The following is a 22,495-nucleotide window of genomic DNA, read 5'->3' on the forward strand; positions in this document are numbered from 1 at the left end:
TAAAGATATCCAATTATTCATCACTCTAGAAATTTCGGAATGTACTAAATAAGTTATTTAACGTTAAAGAATGACTCAATCGACCCTAAATAAAGAATAAAGGAGATAAAAGGATATCCAAACTGTGCATTACTATTACCACAGGAAGTGTGGAAGGTATTGAAGATTTACTGAATGTCGAAGGAAGATAGAGAAGAAAGAAAATAGCAGGAAAGTTAAATTATGCATCACTTCAAAAATTTGGGAGTGTACTAAATATTTTATGGAATGTCGAAGGAAGATAGAATGACCCAAGATAAAGAATGAATCAGATAGTAGAATGGCTAGATTATGCACTACTATAGAAAGTAAGGAAGATACTAAAAATTTACTGAACGTCGAAGGAAGATAGAAACCCAAGGTAGAGAATGAAAAAAATAGTAGAATAGATAAATTATGCATCACTTCAAAAATTTGGGAGAGTCTTATTAAGTTACTTATTTAATGTCCAAGGAAGATTGAATGAGTCAAGATAAAGAATGAAAAAGATAGTAGAATGGCCCAATTATGCACTTCTATAGAAAGTAAGGAAGATACTAAGAACTTACTGAATGTAGAAGGAAGATAAAGATCCAAGATGGAGAATAAAGAAATTAGTACAATGGTCAAATTATGCATCACTTCAAAAATTTTGGAGAGTACTAAATAATTTATTGAATGTCGGAGGAAGATAGAATGAGTCAAGATAAAGAATGAAGAAGATAGTAGAATGGCCAAATTATGCACTACTAAAGAAGGTAAGGAAGATACTAAAAAGTTACTGAATGTCGAAGGAAGGAGGAATAATTCACAATAGAAATGATTCACACTAGTAGAATGGCCAAATTATGCACTACTATAGAAAGTAAGGAAGATACTAAAAAGTTACTGAATGTCGGAGGAAGATAGAATGACCCAAGATAAGGAATGAAGAAGATAGTGGAATGGCTCAATTACGCACTACTATAGAAGGTGAGGAAGATACTAAAAAGTTACTGAATGTCGAAGGAAGGAAGAATGATTCACAATAGAAAATGAAGGATATAGAAGAGATATAAGAATGGTCCAAATATGCACTATTATAGAAGTTAGGGAAAGTGCAGAACCGTTATTGTCAATATTTGGTGCAATCTTAAATATGCTACTAAATTGAATCATAGTATCGTGTTTAAATTTGATTGAACAATAAAATCTTCCATTTTGAAGAGAGACATGGTTCAACTTAATACTTAATTCAAAATGTTCATATTTTTCAAAGAAAATCTTATGCGTAAAAAAATGCCTTCTTTCTTGCTATGAACTTTAGCATTAAGGTTGTAAAATTCAAATTTCTTAGAAATCAATTCTTTTTCTTTATAAAGTATAGATTTCTTAGTGTACTTTCTTAGTGTTCGTATTTTCTTAGTATTTGTATTTCTTAGTGTTCGTATTTTTTTAATGTTAGCATAATTTGTTACTTTCAAAGAACAAGTGGTAATCCATGTGCATTCGCAACTCAAAAATAAAAAACAGAGCACTTAAATAACTTTTGATTTAATGACTGCATTTTCCAGAGTGATATGTACATCCACTACTTGGCTGTTCTCAACATCATTCAGAGTAACTACACTATGTATGCACAAAAAAAAAACAAATAACAAAATTTGAATAAATCAGGATAATGAAAATTTATTAGCCTGAAAATATAACGTGAAAATTACTCACATTTTTCTTGAAATTTAGTACTTCTAGCTTCAACAAACCCAGATAGGAAAATAACCTAAAATAGAAAAAGAAATATTTGAATTATTAGTGTTGCAAAACATTAAAAATATCAGCAACAGTTAAGAAATAAAAAAATGGAGTGAAATTTCAGTTGTTTTACAATTATGGCTGTGAAAATACTTTTTTCATAAATGTATGGTTATTTTAAAACGTTACAAAAAAGCATGTAATTTTTTTAAAAAAAATCAAATGTTGCGTATAAGATAGAGATACAAAATATGCAAAATTTTTTCAATTGGTAGAATTTTATTCTTCATCGTGAATCGAATATGAATTAATAAAGTTAGATATTTATAAATGCAATTCTGTCTTATGGTAGAGGTTTTCAAATTAATTTAATTTTGAAAAGATAAGATTCTAAGTCATTAATTCATTTTATTTAGGTAATCAATTCGCAAAGTGAAGAATTAAATAGAAATAATAATAACCAACAAGCTTATGCAAAAATTAATCTTTAATGTATTTTAAAGTTATTATTATTATTAAGATAAAGATAACATCGTTTAAAATAGTTTTATGAATTAAATAAATAATCTCAAGAAACAGAAGCAAAAATATATAAATTGATTGAAACTTTTATTCGCTTCGAAACATACAAATCGGAATTAACAATTGACGTTTTCAAGCTCTCAAAAATAGGCGCTCTTTTTCAAGATTAGCCAGACGTGAATGAGAGGAAACAAAAACGATTTGAAAACAAGCGTAAAACTACAAACGAAAAATGGAAAAAGTAATAAACAAAACTTAAAAGCAACTGTTCGCCGAGAAAAAGCAAAACTAGAGAGCCCACAGTGGCCGAGAGGGACAAATCAGGGTAAAACGCATTTCCACGCGCAATAGAGAGGTAATTCAATGTCTTTATAACGGCTATAGTCAACATCAAGTGTTATTTCCTATTAGTATGTTTTTGAAGGGAATGAAATTTTTATTCAAGGTTTTTAAATTATTTATATGTGAGAAAAAAAAAATTGCTAAACATTTCTCTGTAATTTGATAATTTTGTACAATGTCATTGGAATAATTACAATTTTGTACAATGTCTTGTCATTGAAAAAGACACCAGTACGACTCATTGTTTTCAAAAAATGATTAAAAAAAGCTAAAATTTTAAAATCTGATTTCAGTCAAGTGTTTTTCTTTCTCAGTTTTTTTTAATACACAAAACTAAATGCTTCCTAGGTGACAGGTATCGTAACTATTTTGTCATCCACCCATTTAAAATGATAAAATTATCTTTCACCAATCTATTTTTTTTTATATAATTAACTATCAGAGTGAAGGACAACGGAAATAGTAACTAAAACTCTTGTCAAATATTATTAGATTTTTAAAACTGATTCCATTACTACAATATTCGTTTTTAAAACAAGATATTTCTTCAATACAACTTATTTGTAGTTTTAAACCATGTTTTCTACTGGCCTGTAAAAAAACTCGGGTTAAGTTATATGCACTCATTTAGTTTTATTATAAAAACTTTATTTAGTATACGAATGTTTATAACCTCCCCGATCGAAATCGGTACATTGTCATTATCGTAAATATTTAGTATCCTTTATATCTCTGACCAAAACCCAAACACATTTTATAACAATAAAATAATTTTCATTCAGATATAATTACTATACAGTTTTTTCTTAGGAAGCAATCAATTCCTAGGAAGTAAACAACAACTCAACTCCACCTCTAATTTTCAGACGATTTTGAAACAACGACCATTTGTATTTTTCTCTCTAAATTTTCTATATTTTGATCACTTCGTGACCACTAAACGCATTCCTTTTTGTACCCAAAAACTTTCAATCCGAGCTACTTAACCGACATAAAAAAGCGTTTAAAATAAAAGCCTTTCGAATGTGCCACTGAGTTTGGAATATTAACCCTTCAGCCCACCAAGATTATTTAGGTGCATAAAAAACGAGGCCGTACCTCTCCTAATGAGCTCTAAATACATGTCACGGGCCATAAAAAATGGTTAGAAGATCTCATAAACTTCAAACAGGGAAAACATCGTTTGAAAATAGCAAACTGCTGCAGACGACAAAAATAAAAAATAAAAACTCACTCGTAAAAATTATTTTGTCCATCCTACGTATGGTCGTCTGCGTACATACGATCGAACTCATTATAAGAATTAATGAGTTGAGTGATTTGCTATTTTCTTCTTTCGTGATTCGATATAACTTAACTCGTCTCCGCTTAGATAATTTTTTAAACTATTGCCAAGAAGTGAAATTGAGCGTGTAAATTGCAAACCGCTGATTTATTTGATTTTTCTGGAAACAATGTATGAAATTAATTATATTGCGTAAATGAATAAAATTAATTGAAAACGATAAACAACATGATAATAAACAAAACGATGATAAATAATATGACATTATTGTTTTCCTCGATTATTAGCATCGAAGTAGAAAAAAACTGAGATCAGAGTGTAAAATCAAGTAAACTACAATGCCGCTGATTTATTAGAATCTTATTTTACAGGACCACGTATGAGAACGATTATATTAAGTAAATTAAAAAAAGTTAATTGAAACATGATAAACAACATGTAATAAATAACATGATATTGTGTTGTTTTTGAATTGTTACCATCAAAGTTAAAACATAGGTTAATAGGAGTTAAGACAAAATTGTACAGTAGGTAATTCAAATATTAGACGCTGGCTCTAGACTTTTCTGAGCGCGACTATCTTATACAATATACGTATGTCATAGAATTATTTAAAAAAAGGCTTTAGTTTCGTAGTCTTGCTGGAATGCTAGACTTGGCTACATATTTTGGTAAACAAATCGAGCGCTTTATGCTGACATGCTATTAATGCGAGATAATAAATTTTAATTTTTGTTTCACTGTAGAAGAAAATCTACATAGTCTCCTTAATTTCCAATCATACTTAAAAACTGAAAGTTTAACTTGAGATTACATTTACCTTCAAGAAATGTTGCTGAATTGTTAATCGCAAATCAAACTATATCTTTTTATATAAATTTAAATTATTTTGTTGATATATATGCGTATAAAACATTTTATCTATTCCTCATTGGATGCAATTTATTGAATGACAAGCATTTCGCCATTTTCGTGATAAATAATACAGATGGAAAAATCACGTTTAAAAATAAATGTGAAAAATTAATTTCAAACGATTTTTCGTTGGAGTTCCAATTTAGCTAATAAATTGTTATTATGAAAAAAAATACTTGTTAAATATAGATATGTCGAAATTTTTGAATGCTTAATTTAAAACAGTAGAATTTTTATTTGAATTTTATAATTTAAACTTCTAAATTTAACCTTTTAAAAGGCGAACATTTAAGTTTTCGATTAAGAAGAACGGTCTTAATTTTAAATAACCCTTCAACGCTTTCGTCTTAAGGAAATAAAAATGGTGATGAATTCTAAGTAAAAATTGTAGTTTTTTAATATTTAATTTAATAATTACTTCGAATTATGCAAAATAAATTTTATGAATGATATATTTAAAAAAGCGTTTTTTAACAAAAAGTAATCTCGCTTGACTAGTGACACTTTGAGTATTTTCCTTGTTAGTAGTAATTATATTTATACTTTCCAAGGATTCGATGAAGATTTTTATAGAGTATTAGTTGGAATTTTATAAAAGTTCGAAGCCGGGGTCAACATTTCAAATACCGACTCCATGGCAGCGATTTTTTTAGAACATCTTTTGGGAACTTATTTATTGAATAGTACTTTCTTAAACAAATTAATAACTCAGATTTTTGATAACAGAAAATGCTAAAACAGTGTGAAATTTATTTTTCTTTCAATTTTACGACTACTTTTTGGTGAGAAAGTCATAAAATTTTCAATTAAGGCAATTGAACTCTATTGTACAGCTTCGAACTCCTGGAATACAAATAAAAAAAAATCGAATAAAGATTCCGGATTTTAAATGCTCCATAAAAGAACATTCTTAGTCTTAAGTTTATATTTTATCCACAAATAATTGAGTTATGGTACGACTAACGAGACTGTAAGCGAAAAGAGGTGCTTTAATCTTTTTCAAAGCTCATAACAATCTTTTATAGGTGTAGGCAAACACCTGTTAATGAGTTGTTTTATTACAGTAAGGATTATCAAAATACATTCTTTGATTTATGTATCCCTGCTTTGTAAAAATGAACAGAAGGAATTTTTTTTTCTTTGCTTTTTAAAGGCGATTAAGTGTTTTTATCCTGGAAAAAATTCGAAATTCATGAATTTAAATCCTATTTGGTTGTGCGAAAGAGCTTAGATATTCAGACAATTAAATTAAACGACTCTTTAAAACTGTTACGCTATTTTTTACGTTTGGGGATTTGTTTAATTTATTTGAGTTAAGTGTTTATTTTCCAAGAATACTTTTACTAGAAACCTTTCTTGTTAATTTTAAAAATTCCGCTAATTGTTTTTCATCATTCTTATTTTTCGTTTGATTATTTCGATAATTAAATTAATCAACACTTTCAAATTGTCAAAAAATTCAGTTTTTGCGTTCAAGCATTTATTTTATTGGTTTGAGTTAAATGTTTATTTACTAAAAATACTTTTAATAAAAACCCTTTCATGTTAATTTTCAAAATTATGTGAATTGATTTTTAATTCGATTATTCAGACAAGCAAATTAACTTACTCTTCAAGATATTGAAATAGATATATTAAAATACTTTACTGTGATAAACAGTATGGTCAAAACTACCAGAATATGGTAAAATTTATAGCTATAGGGAAACCGGCATTCTTAGCCCTGATAACCGGCTCAGTAATTTTTACCGAAATGCTTTGGTAAAAATAACAATAAATATCGTTTTATAATGTGTGGTAAAATTTAGTAAATGTCATAAAATTTAGTAGTTTTATCATTATACTCTACAGCAGGGGTTTCCAACTTATATGAGGCCGAGGGCCGCAATTAGAAACACCAGTCAAATGGAGGGCCGCAACTTTATCAAAATTTTACATAGGACTCTTTTATGTTTGAAGGAACATTAAATATTACATCCAAATTTTTATCAAATTGTGCAAAACAAAAGTATTGAATTACAAATTAAAATACAAAGTAGATGTTTACCTTAGAAATCATTTTTTTTGCACTGTTGGTGTGTTAAATTTCCCAGAAACGAAGAAATTAGATTTTTTTAAAAGAAGAAAAGTACTTTAAGCCCATATGGATTTTTAAGAAACTTGTCCGTAAAAAAAGAACAACTAATGTATTTTAGTTTGCGGGCCACAAAAGAAGGCTTCGCGGGCCGGATGTGGCCCGCGGGCAGCCAGTTGATAACTACTGCCCTAGAGCATGGAATAAAACCCGTTTATTTGGTAAAATTTACTTTTAAGTTTTATATTTTTTAGTAAATGTGTGGTAATAGGAACTATATAGTTTTGAAAACCAAACTATCCCGTAAATCACTACCATATGAATGAAAAAATTACAAAAATAGTGGTTTAAATACCGTACATTTTGTTTTGATTTGTCAGAATTTTTTTTTTCTCCATGCGCATTGATACTTTTCTTCTAAGAGGTTCCTGAAAGTCATATTTCAACACCTAAATTTTAGTTTACCAGAATTATAGCTTTTACTTTTACCAGAAATGTCATTACCATACATTTCGGTAATTTACCAGAATTTTTTTCTCCGTGAAAGCATTTCGTAATTAATCTTTACTCTAGTGTTTACTTACTGAAAATACTTCCTATAAAAGCTTTTTATCTTTCTTTTCAAAATACTGTGAATTGATTTTCACTACTCTTATTTATTTATTCAGGCAATTAAACTAATCAACTGTTCGAAATATTGTCTATTTTCGGGTCAATTGTTTTTAATAAAAGTACTTTTAAATAAAACCTTATTATAGCAGTTTTCGAAACCCCGGTAATTGATTTCCCTTTTTTTCATTTATGTTGATTATTCAAACAGCAATAAATTAAACGAATAAACAAATAGTTAAATTATGTGCTTGATTGATGACAGTTTTTCGAGCAAATATATTTATTTTGGCTTGTTTTAAGAGTTTAATTGTTTTGTAAGTTGTTTTCAAAGATACGTTCGAAGAAAGTTGTTGAATTAACCTAACTCTACGGTACGAATCTGCTATATACTGAATTGGTTTAAGTATAAAACAAAGAAATAAGTAAATGATACGCTTGATAAAAACAGTCCTCAGCGAAAGTTATTTTGTTTCTGTCTCAGAAGTTCAGTTGTTTTATAAATTGAGTTTAAGGCTTTTGAAGAACTCTAAAATGCCACGTATTTACACAGAGATAAAAAGAATGGTCAAAACCAAGATAAGTAAACAGATAAGGTTGTGCTACTCCTGTGAAAGTTTCTCTCATTGGTTTCGCAGCGTGTTTTATATGTCACATGCTTCATAGATCTTTCATCGATGTATTTTCGATTCGTTATAACTCCTTGAAAGCTGATGTAAATTATTTGAATACAATTTCACATGATGGATTATACTAATATTACATTTTTATGATAAATATTGATAATATCTAGGTAGAATAAGCTATCAATATAATTTAAATACTATTAAAAATTAGCTTTATCTTCTATGTCAAAACTACTTTATTCTGTTTCTGTCTCCATGATAGGTTGGTAGTTTTAACTGAAGCGTTTTGGTTATGATTTTGGTATAAAGTTAACAGATTAAGGTTTTATAAAAAGCGATAAAATTTTGTAGAAGAGGAATTATTTAGAAATTTTATCATGATAACTTAGAGCTTGGCATAAAAACTCCTTATTCGGTTAAAATTACTTTTCAGTTTTGCATTTTTTTATGAATAAGAGGCAGTAAAACTATAATTTTGAAAACCCGAATTTCCGGTAAACTGTTACCATATGAAGGGAAATAAGGGCAAATAAAAGGTTTAAATACCGTATATTTAGATTTTATTAGCCAGAATGATTTTTTTAAAACAGAACTGACGTCTCTATATAGTACGGAAATTTTACCAGAATTTCTTTCTCTGTGTACAATGCTAATATATTATATATTGATAGTGTTGAAAATAAAATAAATAAACTCTATGTGCTTGATAAAAATAGTATTGAACAAAATTGTTTCAGTTTTCTTAGGAGATATATATATATATATTTTCGGTTAAGTTCGAAATCTTTATTTAATACAGTCCTTCGAATTTTAGAATTGAAAAAATCGTAATTTGAAAACTAACTCGAACTATTGCTGTTCAAAATAAAAATTAAATTACACAAGTGACATAATTCTGAAGTAAAATATGCGAGCATAGTTTAAAGAAGCGGTAGAATGCTGTTTTAAAATATGTATGCGAAAACTAAAAAATGATGGAATGTTGTAAAGTTCATACGCGTGTTAATTTCCGATTAGGCTCGATTGAAATAAACCTAACAGAATGTTTTGAATACACTTGAGGATGGTTAAACTGTTAACAATACTATCAAGTTTAACAATACTACTGGCTTTTAAAAGCGCATGTTTGAACTTGCTTAGTTTTCTTCTTTATTTAAATCGCATATTTATCTATTTAAACTTCTCATTTAAATGCTGACCTTCAATAGATAGAGAGCATAAGTAGAGCAGATAAAGATCAATCGCGTGTAATATTTTATATATTTTGACTGACAGAAGTTTAAAGTAGGGTTGACGGAAACCGAAAGTAAATCTTCCTGAAACTGTAACCGTAGGGAGAAAAGAAAGAAAAATAACTTTTGTTGAAATTTTACTAATCAAATCACCCGTAACGAAAGCGTGATTCCGAATGTTTTAACACTAACAACAGGTGACGTTACTTCCACAACTTCGGTTGGTTGAGTATCTTTAGATATTTTGGGCATTCAATTAACTGCTGTTATAAATACTTCGTTTTTTCGCTTTCGAGGATTCCTTTCGGTTTTGGGCTTCATTCAAAGATACGCTGTTGCTTTTTGTGTCTGCGCCTATAATCCATTTGGCGCATGCCAGTTGTCAAAGAACCCTGGCGCGTGAATGCAAGTCTTGCCTGAATAAGTATGAAAAATGATTTGGCTGGTATAATGAAGGTTTAAAAAAAATTTGGGGTTGACCAAATAAGAGGATTTGGGACTTAGAATTAACGGCACATAAAATTTGATTTAAGATAGGGATTTGACAATAATATACGGTTTAAAATATTACCGTTAAATTATGGAGGAAGTTTAACAGAGGCTTTGCCTACGGTTGAAAGCAGAATTTTTTTTAATAAAAAATTAGAATTTCGCCGTTTAAACTTTCTTGACCGTAATTTAAAGGTACATTCCTTAAACACTACGAATAAAGGTCTAAAATCGTGCCGTTACGGTTAAAAATATACGTTAAATTATGCGATATAATAATGAGAATAAATGCATTAAGTAATGAGATCTACTAACGAGAAATGATGTGACATAATAATGAGATTAAATGCGTCAAATAATGAGAAATAATAATGAGAACAAATGAGTTAAATAATGAGCTATAGTAATCAAAACAAATGCGGTAAATAATTGTATATAATAATGAGAATCAATGCTTTAAAGAATGGGATATAATAATGAGAAAAAAGGAGATATAATAATGAGAATGAATGCGTTAAATGAGATATAACAATTCGAATAAATGCTTTAAATAATGAGATATATTAATGAGATAAGTACACTAAATATATAGAAATATAATAATGTGAATAAATGTGGTTTAAAATATCACCTTAAATTATGAGAAAAGCCTAAAAGCAGATTTCCCCCCCTTTTTTTTCTTCTTCTTTGTACTGAAAAATTTGAATGTCGCCATTTAAACTTATTTGACTTCAAAAAACTTTCTTTCCAAAAGAGTATGAAAAAAATTTTTTTAAATGAGAAATAGAACTGGAATTGCTCATAAAAATGTGTCCTAGGAAAGTAACATTTTCTTTATGTGCTCCTAACATTGTCACTTACATTTTTGCTAATAAATTTGAAAGTTACATATAAAAAAATATATATATATATAATCGATAAAAATATTCCTCATACGTAAAATTAAATGTTCTTCAAATTTTTTTTTAAGCTTGGATTTGTCAGTGGTTAGCACCAGTAAAAATATTTCTAGAATTATTAAGAATTTTATTATAATAAAACTAGTTGAATGCCCGTTTGCACGCGGCCAACTCATTATTGTCTAAATTTACCACTTTGAAGTAATTTTCAGCGGTACATATCCCTTTTGGGACAAATACTTTTCCAGTATCGATATTAAAACTGCTTAGTATTGGTACAATTTTAATAATTAACAAATATTTCAATATGATACTTTATATCGATATTAGTATATTTTTTACTTATTACATAGCCTTTAAACATTTGAGTTTTGACAAAATACTTTTATCAGTTGTAGCAAAATAAAGCTCAAATTTAAAAATCAAATAAAATTTTCAGAAATTCTTGATACGGGTTTTAGAGAAAGGTCATTTCTCTATCTGACTTTTAATATACCGTTTAAAATACTTATAAGTAGTGATGGAAAAAAATTCTTTTAATTCTAATTCAGTGAATTATTAATACACTATATTTGATACCACAGGAAATTTTTTTTCTTCTGGTAACTTTAGGAATACTAATTTGGTGACGCAGTTCTCCCATGCTACTACGTTAACTTCGTTCAATGAATTTATCTCATATAACAAATAAAAAATAATTAAATAATTGTAAAAATAATAGTACGTGCAATAAACTTTTTTTTATCAAATAAGCTATCAAATATGACTGATGTTATCTTTGAAATACTTGATAAAATTAAATCGTCTATAGTTAAATTCAAAAGATCAACCAATCAGAAAATTCTATTTCATTTTCCGTTCATACCGCTCGAACGGTATGTAGTAGTATTTTCTAACGTCTACAATAACCTTAATCGTGTTTCGAACTATCAGTATGCCAAATTTCATTGCTTTCGGTTAGATGGTTTACCAGTTTATGAAGGACAGACAGACAGAAATTTTTATAAATATAGATAACAACAAAACATGTTAACAGAATTTTAACTCTGTTTATACTAATAAATATTAATTTGAAAAATAACAGCATCTATATTTTTTTTTATAAAGATCATATTTTTTTGGCGAAGTTGGAAACCTGCAAGTGACGTTATCATAGGTAAATCGTGGTATTAGACGATTCAGGAAGCCAATCAGGTTTGACACACACGCGTGACGTCCTTTACAGTAATCCAATCAAATTTAAATCATATGGTTGGGCATAATCACATTTAAAGAATTAGCAGATCTTTCCAGAAATTCATCGTATTCTAAAACAAGCATTACCAATAGGTCATATTTGAGTGTCAGGTATAATAGTAGATATATATTTCAAAACAATTGATGACAAGATTATAATTGACATTAATCCCATTTAAAATGAATCGTATCATTAGTTATGTAGATTTTTCTTAAATCGTTTTCAAGCTGTGTGACTTTCTTGTTTGTCTCTTTGCTCCAAGTAATTAACGCATCTATCAAGGCTATAAATTAATTCAGCACAATTATCTTGTAAAATCATTAGATATTATCATACAAACAATGGAACATAAAAGGGGCAAGATCATTAACATAATCGTTAAAAACAACTCATTCGATCATTCCCTATAAATGGTTCGAAATCATTATATGACAGGTGTTATATTTTTGATTGACAACGGTTTTTTATTCCATAACAGATGGGAACGTAATTCGTTTGTTCTATACAAACAAATTGAGCTTGAGCTCCATAAGCAATCAATTGCGATAATGCAAAAGCAAATCAATAAATCAATCTTAAGCTAAAATGGAACAGTTGAAACAGGATTGTTTTTGATAAAAAATGGCGTGATCAATAGGCAGATGGTTTTGAATTAATTATTAGTTTTTAGATTCAAGCTTGTTTGTTTTCTATTATTTGATAAAGTACTTCAAAGCAACGTAAACAAATACACGATAAATGATTTGGATTTGAGAAAATAACAATAGCAAAATTTTTTTTATTCTAACTACTTTAGTTTCCAAAAGAGAAAATAAATGGCAAACAGCAACAAAAAAAAAAAAATAAATAAACAAATGAAAAAAATAGGAAAAAATAAGAGCAGAATTATTTAGAAAATTGTTTTGCAAATGTTATATTGTTGTATCATTACACTGAAAAAAATTATGGTCAAAACTGCCGGAATATTGTAAAATTTACCGTGTTTCTGGCCCTATGAAAACACTAAAATGCTCGGTAATTTTTACCGATTCGCTTTGGTAATGATTTTAGTAAAATTAGCAATAAAATGTTGTTTATAATATGTGTTAAAGTTGGTTAAGGGGGTAAAAATTTTGTAAATTTTATCATTGACACCTTAGAGCGTAGCATAAAAACCATTTGTTTGGTTAAATTTATATTTTAGCTTTGTATTTTTTACTAAATGTGTGGTAAAAAGTATTATAATTTTGAGAACCAAAATTTTCAGTAAACTGTTACTATACGTATGGAAATATTACCTAATGAATGGTTTAAATACCGTATATTTTGGTCGTTACTATCAGAATTATGATTTTTTTTCCAGCCAGAAATGTCATTATCATACAGTATTGTGATTTTATTCTTTAAGGAATTATCAGAATAAAATACAGAATAACCAAAATTTTTTTCTCCTTACAAAAAAGAAATTTAGAAAAAGACAATGAATGAGAATAAGAGAAAAAAAACCGCTATGCTTTTATATCAGATCGTTTAACAAAAAGATGAATGTCTCTTAAAGTAAAAAATGAGAAAATTCACAAGTATCAAAGATATTTTTTTTAAATAATTCGTTATATATTTACGATGAAGAATTGAAAACTAGTTTAAAAATTAAGAAACTGAGAAAATTAAATCGAAAAATTTAAAGTTAACAGTTGATTGATGAAACTGAAAATTAGCATTGAGAACTTAAATATAAGTGAAGTTGTAATTTAAATGTTTCTATAAGCTTTAAATATACAAAAGATTAAAATATTTCATTTGAGTTTATGATATTCATTAATGCAACGAATTATCTTTAAATTCTATAAAATCTCATAACTATATCTGAGAAATTTGAAACTAAATATAAGAAATTGAGAACTATGAAAATGATACCAAAAAATTAACTGTTGAAATTGAAAGTATACTTATATGCACTTTAAATCGACAAAGGACGGAACCTGACAGTTATATCTAACAATATTAAAAATGTTGTTAAAAATCCTGATAGAATTCATTCTGCCATTTATAAATATCTTCCTGCTATTTGTATTGTTTATCAAACGTTCGAGTTCAAATGTTTGAAATCAGTTAAAGATCAACAATTGTGCATTTATTAACATTAGCAAATAATTCAAAACTCGGCTTAAAATAAGTTTTGTTTTGTGTTTTTTTTCTCATTTGGAATGATAAATTAAATGTTAGCTGATTTATTTTCATAACTAATAAATGTATATTTATTTATTTATTTTTTTTATCTTCTTCCGCACAAAAAAATAATAGTGAAAAATTAGATATTTTTTTTTATTTAATTCTTGTTTTTAAGGAAAAAATAGATACTAACGTGCTTTCTAGTGAATTGTAGCAGATTTATAAACTGACATTTTGTATAATATTTAATATTACATAGAAATAAAAAAAAAACATCGCAAATTAACAAAAACAATTCTATATATTCTATAAAAATTGACAAAGTTAAATCCAATACAAATTAACGTAAAAATAATATTTATTATCACATAAAAGGGGAAAAATTTCAGTGCAAATTAAGATATAAAGTGATATTTAATATTTTATTAAATTTGACAAAATGGAATGCAATATAAATTAGCATAAAACTAGTATTCATTCTTATATAAAAATGGAAAAAAAATCCATTAGAGTAACATGAGTAACATTTAATTTTTTATAAAAATTGACAAAATCAAATCCAGTTTCAAATTAACGTAAAATTACAATTTATTATTGAAAATCCATTAAACGTTAACAAAAAATTAATATTTAACATTATAAAAAATTTGACAGAACTAAATCCTATCCAAAACAAACGTTAAATTAATATTTATTATTATATAAAAATTGGAAAAAAAATGACATGGAATTTTCTTAAAAGTAGAATCTTACAAGAAAGCACATAAATCCAAATTACCTACAGCTAAATCGAAAAAAATTACCTTTCAAATTCTTAGAATATTTTAGAATGTTCTGCGTCAATACCTGCCTTCCAGGTATAACCCCAATTGGAGGCCCGGAATTGTGATTAATTAGCCAAAGGGTGAAAATGGTCCATAAAGGGCCCCTGATACACTTTAAAAGGCCAAAATAAAGGTCGTGTGCAGCATGTCACGACTTCAAAGTGTTTAAGGGTGAAAAGAACGAAACAAATCATGGGGCCGCTCAAGGGACGAATTAGGTCTTCACCCTTGGCCTAGCAATTAGTTTTTCTCTCCCTTTTTTGAGAGAAAGAAAAAAAAAATGTCAATTTTTCAAAGAATTGAAAGAATGCTACACAGCAAGGTGGTCGCTGAAACAATTCTTTATATTAGAAAACTTCAAATTAATAGTTTTGGTGAAATTAATAGTTTTCTTGCTTCAATTCCTTCCACAATATAATAATTTAAAATATCATGCTGATAAATACTTTCAGGGCATTTTTTAATTAATTAGAATATAAAAATATTGCTTTAAAAAATAAACTTGATCTGGTCCAGTTTGGTTTAAATTAACACTAGAATCTTAAGACATAGAAAATCTAAATTTATTTCATACTTTAAAATTGTAAACAAATGCGTTAAGAAATCTTGTATCATACATGTTTGTTCTTCGATAAACGATGAATGTTTTGAAAGTTTTAACATATACATGGATTTTTAAACAAATATTGAATGCAAACAAATATTGTATTGAAGTGTTCTTTTGAAACAGTTTTAAAATTATAATATTTTTTTACTTTTGACATGTTGTTTGCTACATTTATTCAATCAATGTTTTACATAATATAACAAGTAGAGTTAAGAGTTTTTAAAATACCAATTATTCTCGCAAACTTTTAGTTTCAAGGAAGAGTAAAATTTCATTATAATGTCAAATGTTTTTCTTTCATAAAAATGAAAAGTTTTACCATGTTTTTGATAAATTCGTACATAAAAAAGGGAAATTATGAGGAAAATATTTAACGTAAGAACAAAGTTATAGCGATTAAGTAAAAATCATGAAAATACATTGTTTCTCTAAAATTTTTGAAATATTCTCTTAATTAAATTCGTTAACTCAGGATTTTTTTTTTTAAAAAAATCCTACTTTATAAATGAGTTACAGTTACTGAAGTATTATGTTAAAAGTTAATATCAATTTATTACTTCATAAAAATATTATATTAAACTTTTACAAAATTGGTTATAATATTGAACCATAATATCGTGCTTAATTACTACAACCTTAATAAAGTGTTCATCTGATCCGCTTTTACATTCAAGTTGAACCATAGTGACTCATAATTAAGTTCAAAAGGAATTATTTTTCATGTTGTTACAGTTCAACACATCATTATGTAATGGTTACAGCAGATACAACGAGTTCAAAACATCTACTTTATAAAATAATTTCGAAAAAAAAAATAAACATGTTAATTCGCAATATAATAATTTTTTTTAAAAAGTTAACTATGAAAAATTCACCTATTTCTCAGTCAAATTTGTTACACTAAACTTGTAACTCAAAAGTAGTTCACCGCCTGTATAACCCTACTTTTTAAATGAATTTTAGCTGCTTAAGTGATTACTTAAATCTCTGATATAGACATACTTTAAAATAAAATAATCAAACTTGTTATAATCTTATTATAAATAAGCATTGTTAAATATGTTTGTTTATATAAATTCCACTAATTCCCATTATCGCAAAGCTGAAATATATCCCCTTGTTTCACATGCTTGGTTACAGCTACATCGGTATTTTCTTGCGAAAAGATTATATTTTATGGGAACCTGATGCTTCAAGCCTCGGAATTTCATCAGGCACTTTTTTTAATACAGTAGACTTGCTCTGTATTAACAAATAATCACTCAATTTGGCGATCGACACAAAATTGAATTTCTGACTTTCTGACGTTAATTGTCGCCTTCGGTATAAAAATAATTACACAATAATGTGAACTGTTGTGGCATCGTTTTTTTCTCCAGTACATTAGCTCTGACTGAAAATTACCGAAGTGACAGAAATCAGCCAGGTGGAACTTTTTCGGAGAAGTGTGTACAAGCTGTAAGTGTTATAGCACTTGTTTAGAAACAGCATCTTGGCATCATCTTCTTTGAGAAATGATATTAATTTTTACGCATGTTTGACTCAAAAGTGTCTGGGTTAAATAAGTGGTTGGGAATATTTGGCGATATCTGTCAGCTTAGGGAACGACTTTGGAATGTATTTCTTTAGATGTTCTTTTATCGTTTGGAGCATAGGACGTTTCGTTCGAATTTAGAAATCCACATTGACGTGACGAAAGATCGTTTTATTCTGATTACTTAATTTTCTCTGAGAAAGAATGAAGAATCTCCTAGAACACTTTAACTTAGAAGGTAAATTCTGGATAATACAGACTCTTAAACTCTTAACTCTTAATAAGATAGATAGTTAAATGAAAAATTCTTGATAACATAAAACTTTTAATAAGATAGACACTTGTATGATAAAATCTTGTTTAGATAAATTCTTAATAAGATATCCTCTTACTAGATAACTCTTGATAAGATAGACTATTAGAAAAGAAATAATAAAGAAGATCGTGACGAAAGATCGTTTTATTCTGATTACTTAATTTTCTCTGAGAAAGAAGGAAGAATCTCCTAGAACACTTAAACTTATAAGATAAATTCTGGATAATACAGACTCTTAAACTCTTAACTTTTAATAAGATAGATAGTTAAATGAAAAATTCTTGATAACATAAAACTCTTAATAAGATAGACACTTGTATGATAAAATCTTGTTTAGATAAATTCTTAATAAGATATTCTCTTATTAGATAACTCTTGATAAGATATTAGAAAAGATTATATATATGATATTAGAAAAGAAATAATAAAGATGATCGTGATGAAAGATCGTTTTATTCTGATTACTTAATTTTCTCTGAGAAAGAATGAAGAATCTCCTAGAACACTTAAACTTAGAAGATAAATTCCGGATAATACAAACTCTTAACTCTTAAAAAGATAGATAGTTAAATGAAAAATTCTTGATAACATAAAACTCTTAATTAGATAGACACTTGTATGATAAAATCTTGTTTAGATAAATTCTTAATAAGATATCCTCTTATTAGATAATTCTTGATAAGATAGACTATTAGAAAAGAAATAATAAAGAAGACTTGGAATGGATTTTTTTAAAATTCTAATAACTTAATTTTCGCTTAAAATGAATTAAGAATTTAGAACGCTTAGATTATAAATTTTTGATAAGTAGGCTCCTGGACGATTAACTTAATTTCAACGAAATAAATACCTAGTAATCATAAGTTAATCTAATCATAAGTTCTTGATAGCATAAAATCTTAATAAGATAACCTCTTAAATGGTTAACTATTAGATGATAAATTACAGATAATTATTTAACGATGATATATTAAAGAGGATAATTTAACTGGTAAACTTATAAAGATAAATTCTTAGTATGATAAACTCTTAGAATTAAAATTTGGGATGAAATTGTTTTATTCTAATAACTTAATTTTTATTTAAAATGAATGAAGATTCTCTTAAGACACTTAGACAATAAATTCTGGATGAGACAGACTCTAGGACAATTAATTTTATGAGATAGTTACTCAGATAATAGGTTCTTGATTACATAAACTCATAAAAAGATAGGCAGTTAAATGATAAACTTAGACTATTAGCTCTTGACGAGGAAAATTCTTAGACGATTAACTATTGATAAGAAAAATTCTTAATGAAATAGTCACTTAGATGATAAACTCCTGATAAGATAAACAATTAGAAAATTAATAATAGAAAAGATTTAGGATGAAGATTATTTTATTCTAATAGTTTAAATTTCTCTCCCCCCCCTCAAAACAGAGAGGTTCTCAGACGATTAACTCTTAAAAAGATAAGTGCTTAAATGATAAACTCTCCATAAAACAAATTTTTTATAAGATAGGCACTAAGATGATAAACTTTTGATAAAATATGGACTCCTAGAAGATAAGTTCCTGATGAGAAAGACTATTAAATAATATTTTCTTGTTGAGAAAAACTTTTTAAAATAAACTCTTTATGAGGTGAGGTAAATTTTTAGAATGTTATTATACATGAAACAATTAGTTCCTAAACATGAAACAATGGCACTCCTAAACATGAAAAAATGTGATATAGGTATTCTCCCCAGCATTTTATTGTTCTCATTTTTAGTTACTACCAAAATCTGTACTTTTATTATTAATTTTCAACTGCTAATTTAATTAGCACTTTTTACTTATTATTAAGTAACGTAATTTCCATTATTATATAACTTACTAAATTATTATTAAAAATTGAAATTTTAGACCTAGATGTGTCGAAGATCTTTCTAGTTATGAAAACTATATTTTCTATTCATAATACAAAATGGTTTTACATGATGACATTATGTTTTTCTACTTAAAAAGTGACAAAAAATGGTACAAATTCGGAGGAAAATATAAAAATGAGGTAGAAAAATAAGCAGAATAATTAATAATTTTGTGTACTTTTATCAAACAACAAATTCAAATAAAGAATAATGTCTCCGAAATTAAATAAATTAAAATCACATAAAATTATTTTGTTATTAAAATATTATATTAAAATATTTATTTTAATTACATACGTTATATTTAAAAATTTTTTTTACCACGTTTACATCAACTTGCCTTCGTGTATGTCTGTTCGTGTGGAATTTTGTAATCGATTTTAAACTAACTTCCCGACTAGCTACAGACTTCAAATTTGGCACATAGTTCAGAATTGGATGGCAATGCATGAAAATGAAGAGAAAGAAGAGATACAAAGTTAAATAAAATTAAAATTAAAGAAAAATTAATACTTTCGCTATTGTCTTTTGTTGTCGATTCGATTATTTAAAATTAGTGTCACATGTCAGTTGAAAAGTTTTGTGTACAGTGAGTGAAAAAACTGGGATTTTGAAAGTGAGTACCAATAAAAATCAAAATAAAAAGTAATATTTTTAAAAACCACGTTTTTGTAGTGGAGAATAATAATTAAAAAACAAAAATTTGAAGAACGAAAAACGTGGTGTGCATGAATTACATAACAGTACATATACAGATATACACATTTTCTTACTCATAAACATGCACAGCCACATCCACATCCACGTATACATCCTCATACACGTGCATATACATAAACGGATTCCACATTCAGATACAATTACAATCACAGATAGACTTACATATATTCTCGTGCGCACACATACACACACTAATATAACATTATTGTTATGTATTTCCTGCGCCCCACGTTTTTCGTTTTTCAAATTTTTGTTTTTAATTATTATTCTCCACTACAAAAACGTGGTTTTTAAAAATATTACTTTTTATTTTTATTTTTATTAAAGTTTAATTTATGTTTACTATTTTAAATAAATGATATTTAAATGGAATTTTTTATTGTTACTATTAATGTAAAACTGTGTTAATTTTACGTTAAGGAAACCAAAGAGAGCTGAATCTTCTTAGTATAAAGAACTGTCCAATGAAAATACACAAAACGGTCGTCATCAAAACATTTTATGCATAGTTGGATTCAATTTTGAAACATTTTTCAAACAGTTTATTAATGGAATATTTATAGAAAATATCCAATGACCTTGCACGCAATTTATGATCATAATCGAAAAGGAGGACTCTAAAAGATGCTCTATTTTTTTATTTCACAAAATACTTTCACTTTTCACTAACCGTCATTTCATGACATGAATCGTAATTTCCAACAAAAGTTTGGCATTTCAAAAGCTGCCAAATTATCTTAATAATTACTCACACCCCAAAACTTCGAAATATATATGGCTCCTAATAGCCATTATTTAAATACGCAACTGATAAAACGCTTCAGTTACCATGATTCCAATGACACATGCAAAATTCCCGACTAGCGGTAACTAATGCAAAGTTCCTGTAATAACAGGATAGATTATCAGTGCGAAGAAGAAAAAAAAATAAGCATGAGTAACTGATAATCGAAGTTGAACGTTTTAAAAGCACATAACCGGGCAGGATATGCCGATTTTATCGGCTACTCTTGATAAAAAAAAAAGAAGCCCATCATTATGAACGAATCAAGAATGTGACACACTGATTGGGGTGCTCATATAACTGCCCATACATGACTGACCCGAACGTTTTTAAGTAAAGGACGATTGTTATCGAGATGAGGGGCTGTTATTGTGTATTGAAAAGTTAAGTTTTTTGTTTGTTTCTAGGGCAACTGGTGTATGTCAGGGAAGATCGTGCATTAGGTATTAGTGTATTTATTTGATTGAGATAAGATATGAGGCTTTGAAAAGAAAAAGGAATTCTTTAAGAGGCTGTTGATTTAGAAAAGTAAATTTTCTTAATAAATTATTATTTTTTTAAGAATGCGTGGACAAAGCTGGGCAGCTTCGTAATTCGAATTTTCTTTTGCGTTTATTTTATTTTATCTTCTTTTTTTCACAAGTATAACATAACAACTTTAGAGTTGAACAACTTTTTTTCAGCCAATTGACTTGGAATAATCTAATAATTTGTTATATAATACTACTCAGAGCATTCTTTAACAAATTTTAGTTGTTATGAATCATATTTTTAATACTTATAATTGTAAATATGGAGACAAGATGATAATCTTTTCAGTGGAAGATAAAAAAAAATGGAAAAAAAGAAGAAGAAATGCAAATTATGTGAGCACTGTCATTGATGCACCGCTATGGCATTACGTGTAGGATTATCTTTCAAGTAAAAGATAAAACAAATTAAGAGAAAAAGATAAGATTTAAATCGCATGAGCACTGATATTGTCTGATTTGCTATGAAATTAAGTTGAGAATCATCTTTATAGAAATGGATATAAAATTAAAATGCAAGATAAGATCTAAACCGTATAAGTACTGATATTAAATGCACTATTATGAAATTGCATTAGAAAAGCACTACTGGTTAAATTGAACGTGAATGTTTTGATGTAAATGTGAGTGTTGCGTAAAAAACACATTTAGACTTAATTTTCTTTCTTTCTTAATATATGGATAAATATACGACGACAATTTCCCTATATATTAGTTACCCTAAATATTCCCTATGTATTTTAAATTAATGTTAGTTAAGTAGTAAGTGCAATACATAGGAATTACATATACTATGAATGTAAAGTGAGAGAAATTTTATTAATACGTACGTAGGTTTTAAAGAGTGATAAAATGCCAACATACTTTACTTAAAAATCATCAAAATACTGTGGGTATTCTGATTTGGAAGCAGCGCCTATCTTCCATTTTCGGCATGATTTTTCATGTCCGTTACCGTTAATTATTTAAGCATCTTTAACTGGTTCGTAACTCAATCACTTTGTAACTTGACAAAATAAAACAATCAATCGTCATCAACCAAATATTACAGTTTTATAAGGTGTACAATGATTAATTGGTTTTGCTGAATTTTTAAAAAAAATGTTACATAATAGTTTTCGGATTTGAAAATAAGGCCATTTAGTCATTTTTT

General features: G+C 27.4%; 1 protein-coding gene across 1 annotated transcript in view; it reads right to left on the reverse strand.

Moving 5' to 3' along the window:
- LOC107457390 (very low-density lipoprotein receptor) overlaps nucleotides 1-22,495 on the reverse strand; it is a 151,402-nt gene that overhangs the window by 41,597 nt on the left and 87,310 nt on the right. The window contains exon 3 of the mRNA XM_043044922.2: nucleotides 1,723-1,777. Coding sequence (XP_042900856.1) covers nucleotides 1,723-1,777 — 55 coding nt within the window. The remainder of the gene's footprint in view (nucleotides 1-1,722; nucleotides 1,778-22,495) is intronic.

This window comes from Parasteatoda tepidariorum, chromosome 10 (assembly GCF_043381705.1).
Source record: "Parasteatoda tepidariorum isolate YZ-2023 chromosome 10, CAS_Ptep_4.0, whole genome shotgun sequence".
Classification (NCBI taxonomy): domain Eukaryota; kingdom Metazoa; phylum Arthropoda; class Arachnida; order Araneae; family Theridiidae; genus Parasteatoda; species Parasteatoda tepidariorum.